General features: G+C 46.0%; 1 protein-coding gene across 9 annotated transcripts in view; it reads right to left on the reverse strand.

Moving 5' to 3' along the window:
• Window positions 1-1,799: 1,799 nt before the first annotated feature.
• Window positions 1,800-14,803, reverse strand: part of USP49 (ubiquitin specific peptidase 49) — an 80,706-nt gene continuing 67,702 nt past the window's right edge. For 6 of the 9 annotated variants that reach the window (XM_066244620.1, XM_066244974.1, XM_066244802.1 and 3 more), the window contains 5 exons: window positions 13,266-14,613; window positions 10,994-11,198; window positions 6,838-6,946; window positions 6,094-6,299; window positions 1,800-5,171 (listed from right to left, as the gene is read on the reverse strand). In XM_066244620.1, coding sequence (XP_066100717.1) covers window positions 4,984-5,171; window positions 6,094-6,299; window positions 6,838-6,946; window positions 10,994-11,198; window positions 13,266-14,585 — 2,028 coding nt within the window. In that variant the 5' untranslated portion in view covers window positions 14,586-14,613 and the 3' untranslated portion in view covers window positions 1,800-4,983. Of the gene's footprint in view, window positions 6,300-6,837; window positions 6,947-10,993; window positions 11,199-13,265; window positions 14,614-14,803 lie in introns of all 9 variants that reach the window. The other 3 variants (XM_066245061.1, XM_066245234.1, XM_066245139.1) reach the window with 3 other exon arrangements.

The following is a 14,803-nucleotide window of genomic DNA, read 5'->3' on the forward strand; positions in this document are numbered from 1 at the left end:
TACTCCAGCATTGTCCCCAGATGGGGTTGCTGGGTAGATCCTAGTTAGGGCGAATGCTGGAGTCACCTATCTCCCCTCTCACCTAAAGAAAATAAATAGATTAAAAAAATAAATCAAAACCCAGCAAAAATTAAGACATGGTAGCTTTCAAAAGCATTACTGAAATTTCACTCAAAATTTAATGTCTTACTATATTTCAACTGTAATTTAAAAAAATTTTTTTTAATTTAGTGTTTTAGCTTCAAATAATAGTGTTCATTGTCAGTTGGTTTGTAAAGCCATATGCTGGTAAGGTAAATTTTCATTTAAACTGGCTTAATTCCTCAGAGCGGTAAGACTAGCAACGCTACCAAATTTACAATTTCAAAAATCATGAATAATCATTCTATAAATGAAAGTGCTGGCTTTCACTATTCTAACACATAACATTCTCCCCAAGGGAAGTGTTTTACCTCCTCTCAACTTTTAGCCCTCACTAATTAACACAGAATTATGAAAATCCCTTATACTACCTAGTTAGATTTTAAATGGAAACATGCCAGTGGAGTAAGTACGGAAAGGGTCCACAAAAATGACCATTCCCCTCAGTGCTGCAGTGGCTATGGTATATTTAGGGCATTGTGTGGGTTGAATGAGTACACGGTGGTTCAAGTCAAAGCTCTAGAACCAGAGAATGGTTCATTTAAATGTGGGAAATATAAACTAAACTCAGTCATATTCGGAAGGCACTTGCAGCTCTAATCTGACTTTAAAAGAATCTGAGCCAACTGGTAAAAAACTTAAGTGGCCAAGGAAGGTTTTACTCCAAAGACAGAACCTCCTCACCTAATTAAGCCAGTAATTAGGCTGAAGTACCCAATTGTTGAATGTGCTTTCAGTGGTGCGCTTACTAAACACCCTTTGGTGAAGTCTCATGAGCTCAGTGGAAACCTTACGGCCGGCCGGAGTAAAAGGACAAGCTGTCAACCGCCTGCAGGCAAGCAGACTGGGTCCTCACCTTCCACAGCCACTCAGCACCATCCCTGTTGGCACGTGCCAGGGAAAGGGGCTGGGATGGGTTCTTTGAGCCTTCTCTTTTGCATATTACACAGTGCACTGGCTTGTCTTACAATCTAAAAGGTTCAAATATGGGGGATTATGTTCTACACTGCTTTCTGAAATGTTCTGCATAGGGACTTCAGAACTAACAAAGGTAGCACTTCAGGGGGCCCATTTTTGTTTGACTTCTACCATAAGTTGCCCGGCATTAGAAAAACGCCTTTTCTGAATGTTTGTGCTCTCCCAAACATCTGGAAAAGCAACCCTTCCACTCCTAAGATACAACCCCAGAGTGGGGTATAGTATATGGTTAAGAAGGGGTGGCCCTCCCAGCTTGATTTGAAAAGGCTCAAGTTAATGTTTTGAACATACAAAGGGTGAAAAAGAATGGGGTACACAGTCTGCCTTGAAAAGCAGACATTTCATGAGTAATCACATACACATTCTGGACATTACAGTAAAATTCAGATCTTGCTGGTAAAAATGATTTTCTTTCACACACGAGACAGGAAATGCTTTTTAAAAAGTCTTGATAACAAATGTCCTTTATACAGATCAATTTGCCACTTGAAATGACAGGAAGGACTCCTTAATCTGTTCAATCCCATGCAAACCATAATTGGGTACAAGGCACCAAATTTTATGAATTGTATAAAATTAGTTCACAAAGCTTTATCGGTAAGTAAAACAAACTCCATTTCCCCCTCCCTGCCTGCCCACCCCTATCCCACCCCCCACACCTAACCAAGTTTTCATTCTGCACTACCGTTGACCTCTCAGGCTAATGCTGGGGCCTGCCCAGGGCCATGCCCACTGCCAGCCAGCTCCATTAGTTCTTGCACTTGGATGGAGCTATAATATAAGCACAGCCAGAGGAGGGAACTCATACAATCACTCTAGAAGCCTTGCCATTAAAAACAAAAATAAACTCTGCTATTGAGTCCATAGGACGCATTAACACTTCTACCGTTTCCAATTTTATTCATGACATTTAAAGAGACATCTGGAAATTCTTTACAGTGTGGCACCGCCCCATTCAGCCTACGAGGGGCTGGATCAAAGCTGGCAAGAGCTCTGCCCACCATGTCCTAGGAGCTCCAAGTTCTAGCTGTTGAGGGCATTCCTAATCTTTTTTCGCTAGCATGGGTGCTCATCTCTGAGACCACCACAAGTATGAAGGTCAAGCTAGATTGAGGTAAAAATCCTTTTTGAGGGCCCGGGTGCATTCATCTTGACTGGCTACAGCAGGGAGTAAACACACCAGCCGACTGCTAAGGGTTCCTGGAGCGGGACGCTACTTGTCTGGGAGAGGCAGGTCCGGAAGGTTTGGTTAGGAGATCTTGGGTTTGATTTGGTAGCATCTAGTCAACTTCTACTTGGTTCTTATTTTCTTCTCTTGAGAATGTTTCAATTTAAAGTAAGATGCAACTAAGAAATTCATCTACTTCTAGTATGTAAATAAATTAAAGGCAAAGGGACATTTCCCTTACAACTGCCATTGGCTTATGTAGCAGGGAACACTTTTTTAATAAAAATCTTCATAAATACTAACATCTCAACAGCATCTGGTGCTGCTGCCTCTAGGTACCTGAGGTGTCTGACTGCAGGGGCACCTTCAAGAGTGTGCAGCTCAGTGAGGACTCTGATAGTGGTTTCTATTCCAACTCAGTTTTTAAAAATTTATTAATTTGATACAGGTGTGTCCAGCTAAGTTAAGCGCTTATTTTTACAAAGTTTTAGTCTGTTTAATATGCCTTATACTATTTGGTATAAAACTATTTCTAAAATTAAATTTGAAGATCTTTTAATTTTCCATGAAATGTTTATTTTTCTTAAATATTTCCCCCTGGACCGGAGGGATAAAGTAGATGCTCTATTACTTCTTCATTTGTAAGTTCTCTAGAGTAACAAACATAGCATTCAATAAAAGCTGAGGCACAATTTCTATTTTCCTTTCTTGGGGTTCTTTTAGTCAGTGGGCTTTTCTGTTGCCACAGGAAGTCATCACCAGTCACGCCGACTTGAATGTGTGGACCTAGCGAGCACAGCTTCACACCAGAGCCTCTGGCAGCATGGGCAGAAAGGGCACTTTAAAACAGTGCCCAGGAGAGAGTGAGCCCAGGCCACACACCATACAAAGAAGTCTGCAGCAGACAATATAAACCAAATAGCATCAAAAATGCCATACGCTATCGCTTCCAAATAAAAGCTAAATATTACAGAAACCTCACAGTGTTGGAAAAAGCAAGCTTAATTTAAAATATCGTTACTCCCCCTTATCAGGGTGAGCCATTCTCTGTCTGAATTTCCTCCATGTCTCAGTGCTATCTGGCAGGTCCTATGGGAGAGTCCATCTCAAAAGAGGTAAAGAACAAACACTATGGACCTGTTCTGTAATGTGGTTCATCAACAGCGCTCAAGCTACGGCCCTTAGTCATTAGCCTCTTTTCCCCCAACTTCCCACCCCTCCCCAAACTCCCTTCCATATCTGCTTCCTTCAAGTGACAGCTACCTGAATTGAAATAGTAATATGATACACTCAGTCAAAAGATGAGCATTCATATGACAGGCTGAGGCAGGCAGCAGCAGCCCCACCACGAGAGCTACAGTTTGCATTCACTGGTGCTGGTGAGTATCTAGTGAAGGACTGAGAAGGGACATTCAGTGTCACCTGGAGAGGAAGGTTTCCACCTGGGCACTTTCATCCCACTTAGACACTGAGCTGGTTTAGAAAGAGCTCTGTTTTGCTAGCATTGGAGTAGAGGGCAGGGCGCTCTGCTTTCCTGGCAGACTGTGGCTGGCTGGGTAGAGAAACTGTAGGGTTAGTGGATTTGGGAGGAAACAAGCCAGAGCCATCAGTAAACTGTTTGGACACAGAGGGGCCAATTCCTAAGCCCCGAGAAAGCAAAAGCTCCTGCACCTTGTGGTGAACAATAATGTTCTAACCTTCCAGGAGCAAGACAGAGCTGTGAGCTCAGAAAAGCTGCACGCTGCACCGGGCAAGGACGGGTGGCAGGCATTCAGATAAGCCCTGGCCACCCGCTATTCCCGTCCACCCTCAACTGAGTTCCGAGACCGCCTCAGACAACTGACCTAAAGACCAATTCCAAACAAACCCTAGACCTTGAGCTGACCTGAACCAGGGATTTGCTACAGAACTGGGTAGCCAGGTGTGCCCCTGGGCTCAGCATGCGACCAAGACCATGTCATGTGCCAGTTTATTGCTTCCCTTACGAACTGCTCCTTTAGAACGAAGGGATGTTCACGCCAGTCTCAGAAGATGTGGAATGATTAAATAAGCAGCAGTGGGGGGGAGGGGGCACGTTGGAAAACCTCCCATTTTGCACGGGGAAATTTGCTCCAATCATCTCATTCCACTCTTCAACTGCTATCCTCCCAAAAATTAGTCTGCAAGTTTTCAACCCTTGAAGGTTACTTCCTTTGTGGGAACAATTCCTTAGACTTCACCTGCTGCCTTGGAGCCAAGCCCATCCAGCAAGCTGCCAGCCCGGGACCCCTCCTCACGTGCTCTGTCCAGGGCTGCTCACATCAGGAGGACTCTTCTGGTGCTGCAAGGAAGTCCTGATCAGCAGGGGAATCACATAATGGGAAGAAAACATGGCTGCTCTCCTGCTTGGATATGATCCATTTACTCCCTCTTTGCTCTACCCAGACCCCTCTATATTCAGAAGTAACTGATGAAAGAATCTTCACATAAGTTACTCCTTTTGACTTGTTTTATCAAAGGAGGGAATTTCTAAATCCATTCAAAAGAAAGTGACTACAGATTTTATGATAGCACATGAGTCACCTGACACCTGCTCTAGACCCAGTGAGGCAAACCTCGTAACCTGTTCCTGCAGTAAACCTTATTTCCTCTAAGAGGAAAGATGTACACACACCAATAGTTTAACAGCAAGCCAGTCTTTGATATGTGCCTCCCATTCAGGGGAAGGTCCGTGGTCTGCCCTCGTTGTTGCTGGGCTGCACCTGAGCTTGGAGTTGGGTTTCTGAGATTCCTGCATTGCCCTGAACTGTTCTTTGAGTGTAGAAAAGGATGTAGGCTTGAGTTTTGCACACTTCCTCGACACTGCATACATTCAGCTTTGAGTCATTGCAGTGGACCCAAAAACCTAGGAAACCAAAGGAAAGAAAGAGCAGATGACTACCCAACTTATATTTCCAATCAGCAGGCGAGTCCAGGAGATGAAGAAAGGGACAGAGTGTGAAGAGAGCCAACCCTTGATTACTGGGGGGATGACAAGTAAATGAAACCAAGAGACTCCCCTGTAACCGCTGGCCTTAACCCCAACATTGTACTGCTTCCAATAGCAACTGAATAATTTCTATCCTCATTTTATTCAGACTTTTTCATTCCATTAGGTCCTTCTACAAAGACAGCCAGGAAACTGAGGGCAAAGAGAGGGCCAGAGAAGGAGGAGGGAAGGGGAAACGTCCATAGAGAAGAGTGATCAAGGGGAATTTAGAAAGAAAGAAGGAGAGGTGCTTCGTTCATGAGCTCCGTCTGGCTGCCCCCAGGGCTGAAAAGACCTCTGTAACCTACCTGCCCCGGGCAGCAGCTGGGAGGCCTGCTCTCAGACAAGGACTGAAAGCTTCCTGGGAGGGACCCTTGGACCCCCACACCTCCCATGGTAAGAAATGTAGTAAGGACACAGTAAATGCTCAGTAAACGTTCTCAACTTTATTGTGAGCTGAGGCTAGTAGGTCTCCTGAGGTTAGATGGCTCATAACATTTCTGCACAACCAAAAAGGAAACAGAGGCCCACAGCAGAAGTATTAATAATAATAACCTCTAACATTAACTGAGCATAATGTGCTAAGCCCTTTTACATGTCAGTTCTTGTTCATTTTTAGAGCAATCATATATTATTGCTTCGTAATATATTGAACATTTTATCAGACTTTCAGAGTTCTTTCAGCTGGATTTAAATGTATGTAATATCCCCCTATAGATGAAATAAAAGGAAAGAAATGAAACGTGGACAAACCAACCCACTTCCGTGTCCCCCACCCTGCAGAGTAAGGCACACGCACCTCCCTCCGTGTTGTAGCAATAGGCTGTGTAGTGTCCTGAGCCAAACCCTTTCCCGTGATGCATGACCACTGCGGAGAGATCATAGGCAAAGGTCTCTTTGTCAAGAGAGGAGAGCATGTCCCTGCAGCAGTAAGGTTCCATGGTTAATACCTGGTCAAAGACGACATGGACCCCAATCTTCTCTCGATGATTACGGCCAGACCACCTAGGACATGGATATAAACTTCTCATTAGTACGAAATGGCATAAGTGATCACAGGTAGGAGTGGGTAAAACTGGAAACTCAGAAAACTTAACCTTCTGGCTTTGGTTTTCACATCAATTAAACAGTGGTAATCAATGTCCACATACATTTCTTGCGAATGTTCCATGATGTACCCTGAAAGTACAGATCCTTCAACAAGCAATTCAGGCAATAATCTTTAATGTATTTACTACCTGCCCTTTTCACAGATTATCTCATACTTTATTCTGAAGATGACTCTAGTTAAGCACAGGCAAGGCTAGAAAACCTTCACGCACAGACCCCGGGTGCAGGCTAACCAATCAAACAGGCCCTGAGAGCGGAAGCTCAGTCCTGCTGGGCCCCACCATCAACTTGCCCCAATCTCCGTGGAAAGCACAAGGTCTCTAAGGAACCAGCGTCCCCTCCCAAAGGCAAAGACCTTTGCCCTCACCATTTGCCTTTGAAGCAGCTGTTCCCACAGTTCACAGCCACCTGGGACGCCTGAGAGCAAGCTCACCTGAATCTTTTGAGGTGCAGCCGGAGGACCTGAGGTAGTCTGTAGATCATTAACTGCTTTCTAGCTTCACTCAGAACAAGGGGTTTGGGATTGGATTTTCGTCGTTTGCCTATATGGTTTGGGAAGGTATAAGACACATCGTGAGTCTCGTTCTCTCCCAGCTGTGGCAGAGACAACAACTGCCACTCAACCAGCATTCTCCCTATTTCAGTTCCTGAACCTCGACTTGATCTGGGGCAGCTCTGTGGCCGTTGGTAAGACTGCAGTGCCCAGCCTCACCGGTCTGCATGTGGCCACGGAGTTTACAGAGATGAAAAGAAGGGTTGTGTGGCACTCGGGATGGCAGCTTAAAGTAGGCTGACTCCATGGTAAGGTGCATCCTTTGTCATTCCCACTGTTTGCAACTGCTGGAATTGCTCTTGGGACACTAAGTAATCTTGAGGATGGAAGCCCTGAACTTGGATAGAAAGATGACAGATGGAAGGAGCATGGCCCCTGAGTGGCCTTCAGACTGCTTTTATATAACTGAAGAAAAAAATCACTTCTCCTTCTAAGTCACTGTTATTTGAGTTGACTTCCCAGCAACTAAACCTAATTCTGATACATCCACTTTCAAATGTTTGCCATCAGCAATTTCCAAAATTGGTATATGTTTGGGATGATATACTCCTGGTATCATGGGTTTATTAACAGGCTCAAATGCATGGTCACCATAACAGCATGCACACAGAGGCATATGTTGGGGTTCTAAGCCTTTGAATATGGGCTTTTATTCTTTCTTTTTACAGAGACAGAGAGAGAGTCAGAGAGAGGGATAGATAGGGACAGACAGAAACAGAGAGAGATGAGAAGCATCAATCATCAGTTTTTCGTTGCGACACCTTAGTTGTTCATTGATTGCTTTCTCCTATGTGCCTTGACTGGGGGCCTTCAGCAGACCGAGTAACCCCTTGCTCGAGCCAGCGACCTTGGGTCCAAGCTGGTGAGCTTTGCTCAAACCAGATGAACCCGCGCTCAAGCTGGTGACCTCGGGGTCCTGAACCTGGGTCTTTCGCATCCTAGTCTGACGCTCTATCCACTGCGCCACTGCCTGGTCAGGCTGAATATGGCTTTTAACTTAAACTATGATGTACCATAACATAACTTTTTTCACCCAAAAGGCCTAATTTTCTGCTCCCATGCTATTGGATAAGTTATTCAAAACTGAATTTCAGTTTTCTCTCCTGTAAAATGGGGAATAATGCATATATTTCAGGCTTAGGGAAAAGGTAAGAGGACACAGTATTATTAAAAGACAAAGTATTTAAACAGACCCTCCTCCCACCCCCCAGTGTGATATGACTGTGGTGTATACAAATATTTAGAAAAGAGTCTTTTATGGTTTTATATTTGTTAAAACATGTTTCTTGGATGAAAGCACATGGATGGACATACAGGACAAGGCTGACAGGCTGGCCGGAGTCACCCAGTCCAAAGCAGAGTCAGTGCTCAGACCTCAATTTTGTTTCTAAAGCCACTGAATTTTAGGAAAAATGCATTTTTAAATTACAGCAAATAAACAATGGAAATAAAGTTCTCTTAATTTCCTTTAGAAGCTTTCTCTGTAATCATTTACTGATGACTGCTCTGTTATTAATTAAATCAGTCAATGGGTGGAAATATAAAATTAGTCAGTGGTCCCCTTGGGGTGCCTGCTGATTAAGAGCTGTTGATATCATGGTCTCAGTGTCTGAAGAGCTGGGATCTGATTCCAACTCCTGTCTGTACCACTCCTGAAAGATAGCCAATCACAGGCAGATGACGCATCACGGCGCTTTCTGTGACAATAGGACCTGGAGCTGCTGCTGCACATACTAGATTGCATTAGAATGAATGTGCCGTCGCATTTACTAGGGCTGGTAGGCATGACGTGTGGGGGCATGAACAGAAAGAAAATTCAAAGCAGGGCCTGGCCTTATTTTACACCCCTGTTCACCCGCAGATTTTTGAGAATTATTGCAGCTCTGTCTGGGAACCCTGGCAGTGACTGCCACTGTCAGCAGAGGGGGTATGTGAGCCAAGATGAAGACCATAAAGAATCTGGCTTTGTTTCCCTAAAATGAAATTCACAAAGAAAAAGAAATTACTGATTCAATTGAAATCGACTAGTTCTGTCTCCATTTGATTAAGCTGGACACACAGAGAGGTGGAAGGCTGATAATTTTGAAAATTCACAGGTAAAAGATCAATTCATCTCATCCCTTTACCATAGCTTTCCTTCCCTGCTATTATTTGAACTTGTCTAGAGAAATCCTGATGAACTGACACATCTAGTAACCAGAAGAACAATGCTTTCTTGCAAAAATAAATACAAGTATTTCTTGCCTAATCTATCATGTCTGAGAATGATGGAATTAAGAAGTTCTTAACATCCTTCTCTTGTTTCTTACAAGTAAAAAGCTTTATGAATCAATATTTAAAACCAAACAATGGCCCTGGCCGGTTGGCTCAGCGGTAGAGCATCGGCCTGGCGTGCAGGGGACCCAGGTTCGATTCCCAGCCAGGGCAATGCGTCCATTTGCTTCTCCACCCCACCCCCCTTTCCTCTCTGTTTCTCTCTTCCCCTCCCGTAGCCAAGGCTCCATTGGAGCAAAGATGGCCCAGGCGCTGGGGATGGCTCCTTGGCCTCTGCCCCAGGCGCTAGAGTGGCTCTGGTCACGGCAGAGCGACACCCCCTGGTGGGCAGAGCCTTGCCCCTGGTGGGCGTGCCGGGTGGATCCCGGTCGGTGCATGCGGGAGTCTGTCGGACTGTCTCTCCCCGTTTCCAGTTTCAAAAAAACCCAGAAAAAACAACAAAACAAAAACCAAACAAGCTGATACTGCTCTAATAAGATAATTTAAGTCACTGCCTTTATATCTCAATATGGAGTGGGACAGGTAAGTCTACAGTTCACCAAATACAGCATTTCAAATTTTGTTTTAAAATAGCAAAATAATATTAAGTATTTTGATTTTTGTCCTGATTCTTCACAGAGAACAGGTTGCCCACAATTTACTAATTGATAAAAGAAAAAGGCAAATATAATAGAAAGGACTACCATAAGATTTTTGTTTCCCAAATGTGTAGTCCAAACTACTATATCGCTGCAAGTTGATTTCTAGATCTCTGCACAAATGCATTAATTTTAGTTTCCAAATTTTTATATTCCAAAAAACCCAAACATGAGCTTCCAAACATATGCTCTGTATTTCTTCTGCACATGCTGAGTTAAAAAAGTATTATGCATCAGTGTGGCAAGACAGAGGGGCCCTGCATTAAGATGCCCACGTAACCACATGGAAAGGGTTCCACTTTGAAATTAAAGCCACGTAAAGAAATACTTCCTTCTGACTCCCTCCAAAATGCCAACCATTCAAGCGTGTGAAGAAACAAATGCAGACTGTACTTCCACGGGGAAATGCACCTTACAACTGGCTTTCCTGAACTTCCTGCACAGATCTTCAGCATCACTTCTGATATTCTCAATCTACAAATTCTATACAGAAGTGCACTATTCTGATACCACAGCCGTCAAACAGGCTCTGCCACCTGAACTTTGCCTAAATAAGAACTGTCAGACTATATTCATGAATTTCAGCGGACCCCTGTAGCACCATGAAGCTAAGTATGCACATTCTCAAAGGCTCCATTTCAGAATCCATACTTTCAAATACCTCCCAAGATAACAGCTAATGTCAATCATAGCAGAAGTCAAATGGGGCACCACTCTTAGGTTTGGCATGGTTTTTTTTTTGTTTGTTTGTTTGTTTTTTTGTTTTTATTCACTTTAGAGGAGAGAGAGAGAGAGGGAGGGAGAGAAGGGGGAGGAGCAGGAAGCTTCAACTCCCATATGTGCCTTGACCGGGCAAGCCCAGGGTTTCGAACCGGCAACCCCAGCATTTCTAGGTGGAGCGAGGCTTTACCCACTGCGCCACCACAGGTCAGGCGGTTTGGCATGGTTTTTTAAAAATATAATGTCCATATACTTATTTTCAGTAAAAAGGGAGAAAAAAAAAAGCTTTAAAACATGCTTTAGAACCACTCAATATTATCGGTGTGACTTGTGACTAAAAGGGGCACCAGAAGTACCTTAAGTTAAAGTTCCAGTCGCACCCTCCTCCCGCAACCGGCACTCACTGTTACACTGGTCACAAGCGTAGATCCGCCCTTCCAGGGCCTCTGTCTCTGTGAACTTGGCCAGCATCTCAGTGAGCAGGCACTCTGTCTGGTTCAAAGGGACAAACCCCTTTTCTATGCAGTGATAGCGTTCAGGGAATTCCAGGGACAGATCCCAAAAGGGCTCAATGGTGTTGGATTTGTAATTGCATGATATACATGTGACCTAGAATGAAAAGATTGGTTTACAGGTTATATATTGCCATGCTTCCCAGGTATGTTTTTGCTTGCTTTATACAGGATACATAACTTGACCAAACTAACTGTACAGTTTCCAAAAAAGAGTTTAATTATAATATTAAAATAACATACCGGGCCCTGGCCGGTTGGCTCAGTGGTAGAGCGTCGGCCTAGCGTGCGGAGGACCCGGGTTCGATTCCCGGCCAGGGCACACAGGAGAAGCGCCCATTTGCTTCTCCACCCCTCCGCCGCGCTTTCCTCTCTGTCTCTCTCTTCCCCTCCCGCAGCCAAGGCTCCATTGGAGCAAAGATGGCCTGGGCGCTGGGGATGGCTCTGTGGCCTCTGCCTCAGGCGCTAGAGTGGCTCTGGTCGCAACACGGCGACGCCCAGGATGGGCAGAGCATTGCCCCTGGTGGGCGTGCCGGGTGGATCCCGGTCGGGCGCATGCGGGAGTCTGTCTGTCTCTCCCTGTTTCCAGCTTCAGAAAAATGAAAAAATATATATATTAAAATAACATACCGTATTTCCCCATGTATAAGACGCACCCCTTGTTGAAAAATCTGGGGTCTAAAATTGGGTGCGTCTTATATAGTGGTTATAGTTTTTTTTTACTTGCATTTCCTGCTTTTTTGCGTTTGATTTTGCACTCATTGTTGAAGACAGTGATTCGTCATCAGACACAGACAAGGAAAAGCTAATGGATGTGAGTTTTGACAGTGATGAGGAGTTGTATGAATTTTATGATGAATAAAACTTGAGTTCAATAATTTTATGTAATACATTTTTTTTTCAAATTTCAGGCCCCAAAATTAAGGTGTGTCTTATACATGGGAGAAATATGGTACAGAACTGTAAGGGAATGCCAGCATCTTACTTCCGTATATATTCCTAATTATGTGATGCTGGCTGGAACTGGAAAACTGTCCAGCACAGTGGTCTTTACCTACGCCTTTCTGTCTTCTCACCAAGCACGCTCTGCCGGACTCAGTGCTGTAGTACAGACTGCAGGTTACCACAGAGTCCGTCTGAAAGGGAGAATCTGCAGATTTCTGGCAGCTTCTCTCCTCACACTCTCTCCTTTCCTCTTCCAGACTTTGCTCCGTCCGTGCATCCCTCTTTGCCTGTCTTTTTGCCCCTGGTCCTCACAGAACCCTACACTGACTGATCCCCACACAGAGCCTCAAAGTACCTTGTGATTAGGCCTCCTCAGACGTACTTTTTATAACCTTCCCAGATGACCAGACCAGACCCTCCAGGGATAGAAGATATGCGGATAAACCCCGTTCAAATGCTAAAGGCCTAAACAAACTTTCTCTTCCTGTCCTTCTCACCATTATTTTAAAACCCTAAATACCAAGACACAAACCTCAGTAGCATAGTGTAGAGGTTTTAGCTGAATCACTTAAGCTGCCTACCTTTATAACTAACTCTAAAAATTTTCTTTCTGTGTATTCTCACAAAACCTTACCTGATCTCTTAAGCTGCCTACCTTTATAACTAACTCTAAAATTTTCTTTCTGTGTATTCTCACAAAACCTTACCTATGCATCTTTGCTTACGTCGCTACATGGCTAAAGATCTAGGAAATGAAAGATAATAGGGAACAGGAGGGAGGCTGGCTAGGCCTTGGCCATCCTCCTAGCCACTTCCCTTCCTTGTATTTAGTAAGAAAACATGCTCTTTCAAGCTACCGTGGAACCAGGGCTACAGGCAAACTGTTCAATTTCCTAAACTGACCAACGGATGGCATGCCAACCGTGGGTACTCAGTTGTTATGAGAATGTTAGATCAGCCATATTGCCAGTAAAGGTTAAAGACATTCACTGAGTGTTAAGCGATATGGCAAGTTATGCTGAAAATCTGCAAGTTCACCAACAATGCCATCACAGTGTAGCGTACAATGGCCACCCTCCCTTACGAATAATTGTATAACCACTGTTGGCTACTCCATTAGTCCTGACCAGCTGGAGGAGGCACGCACAGAGAGCTCCAACATACAAGCCTCCCCCCAATACCATGGGCAGAGTCGGGGCTGGGGTGGTCACACACCTACCTGACTGAGTAGCTGCCCGTGAAAGATGGTGTTCACCACCTTTAAGACCTGTTTGGTAAGCTTCTTCTGGGAGAAGGGGATGAGGATCCGGCGCGTTGTGCCCTCGGACTCGAGCTCCTGCTGCACTTTGTGCAACAGCTCGCAGAGAAACTCCTGAGCATCCTGCTGGTCATAGCCGCGGAAGGCAGGGATCAGACTCCACACGGAATGAAGCATGGCGAAGGGCGACACCAGGGCCCACTTCCCGGACCACATGACTCGGAAGAGGGTGTGCAGTTCGTGGCAGAGGGAGATGTGCTTCGAGCTGGGCTCCTTGTTCTGGATGAGTTCTAGGCTCCTGGTGATGGAAGCCCCACCATTCCAGCAGAGGCCATCCCGCTTGCAAGACTCTGCCCTGTCGCTCCTTGGTGACAGCTCGGTGACCGAGCTGCTGACCCGCCTGCTGGAGAGCGGGGCCTTACCATTTGTGGCCCTGGAAAAGAGTTGTTCTGTCTGGGAAGGGTCGAGGTTCAGGAAACACTCCCGGAACTTTTGGAGGTGGCTGAGCACCTGCAGGATAGAATTCATGTAGCAGGTGTTGCCCAGGTTGCGCAGGCCCGTAACGCCCGGAGCCACCGCCAGCGCGCGGCGCGGCGGCAGGCGGCCCCCCGAGGGCGCGCGCGGGGCAGCGGCGCGCGGCGCATGCAGCAGCAGGCGCGCGCTCTTGCGCGGAGGCGCGCTGGCCAGCTCCTCCAGCAGCCGCCGCTTGACCTCCCGCCGCCGCTGCCGCGCCACCTCTTTCTTGCGCTCCAGGGCCTCCTCCCGCCGCCGCTGCTCCAGTTTCGCCTGGCCCCGGGAGCTCTTCTCAAACCAGAGCCGCAGAGTCTTGGCCAGCAGGCGCTGGCGCCGGTACCACAGAGCTGTGAGCATCTGGGGCTGTCCTTGAGTGCGCGGCGGTGGGGACACGTCTTCGCCCAGGGCCATGGACCGCAGTGTCCGGCCGCGCCTCCCCAGCGGGTCCTGCTTCTGGCCCCTGACTGCCAGGAGGGAGCTTCTCAGCAGCTTCAGGTCCCCCTCTGGGTTATCATTGAGCACGTAGTCCTTGCACAGGTAACAGAACACGTAGAGATCCCGGACCTCCATGGCTAGCGGGTGTCCTGTCTCTTCAAAGTGTTTAAGGGCGTGGTCCTCGATGTAGCGGCCACAGGCCACGTGCGAGCACTTGAGACAAGCCCACACGGACTCCGTGGTGGTGCACTCCCTGCAGCACCACTTCTGAGGGTTCAGGATGGAGTGGTCCTGGGCCAGCCGCAACCGCCCTACATGTTTGCATCTATCCATGTCTCACAGGAGGCTCCACTCTTTCAGCCTGGCACGGGGGACCCCCAAAGAGAGAAACAAAGCTTTCAGCAAAGTATTTTCCTAGAAAAAGTTTGCATCTGGCAGTTTCAACTCAATACTCACTAGTTTTCTGTTCAAAATTGGTTCCTTTGGAAGGAAATTTTTAAAAGTAATTTTGGTGTGAATGAGAATTACAGAAAGTAAATTCCCTAAAAGGA

The sequence above is a fragment of the Saccopteryx bilineata genome, chromosome 1, assembly GCF_036850765.1.
Source record: "Saccopteryx bilineata isolate mSacBil1 chromosome 1, mSacBil1_pri_phased_curated, whole genome shotgun sequence".
Lineage (NCBI taxonomy): Eukaryota > Metazoa > Chordata > Mammalia > Chiroptera > Emballonuridae > Saccopteryx > Saccopteryx bilineata.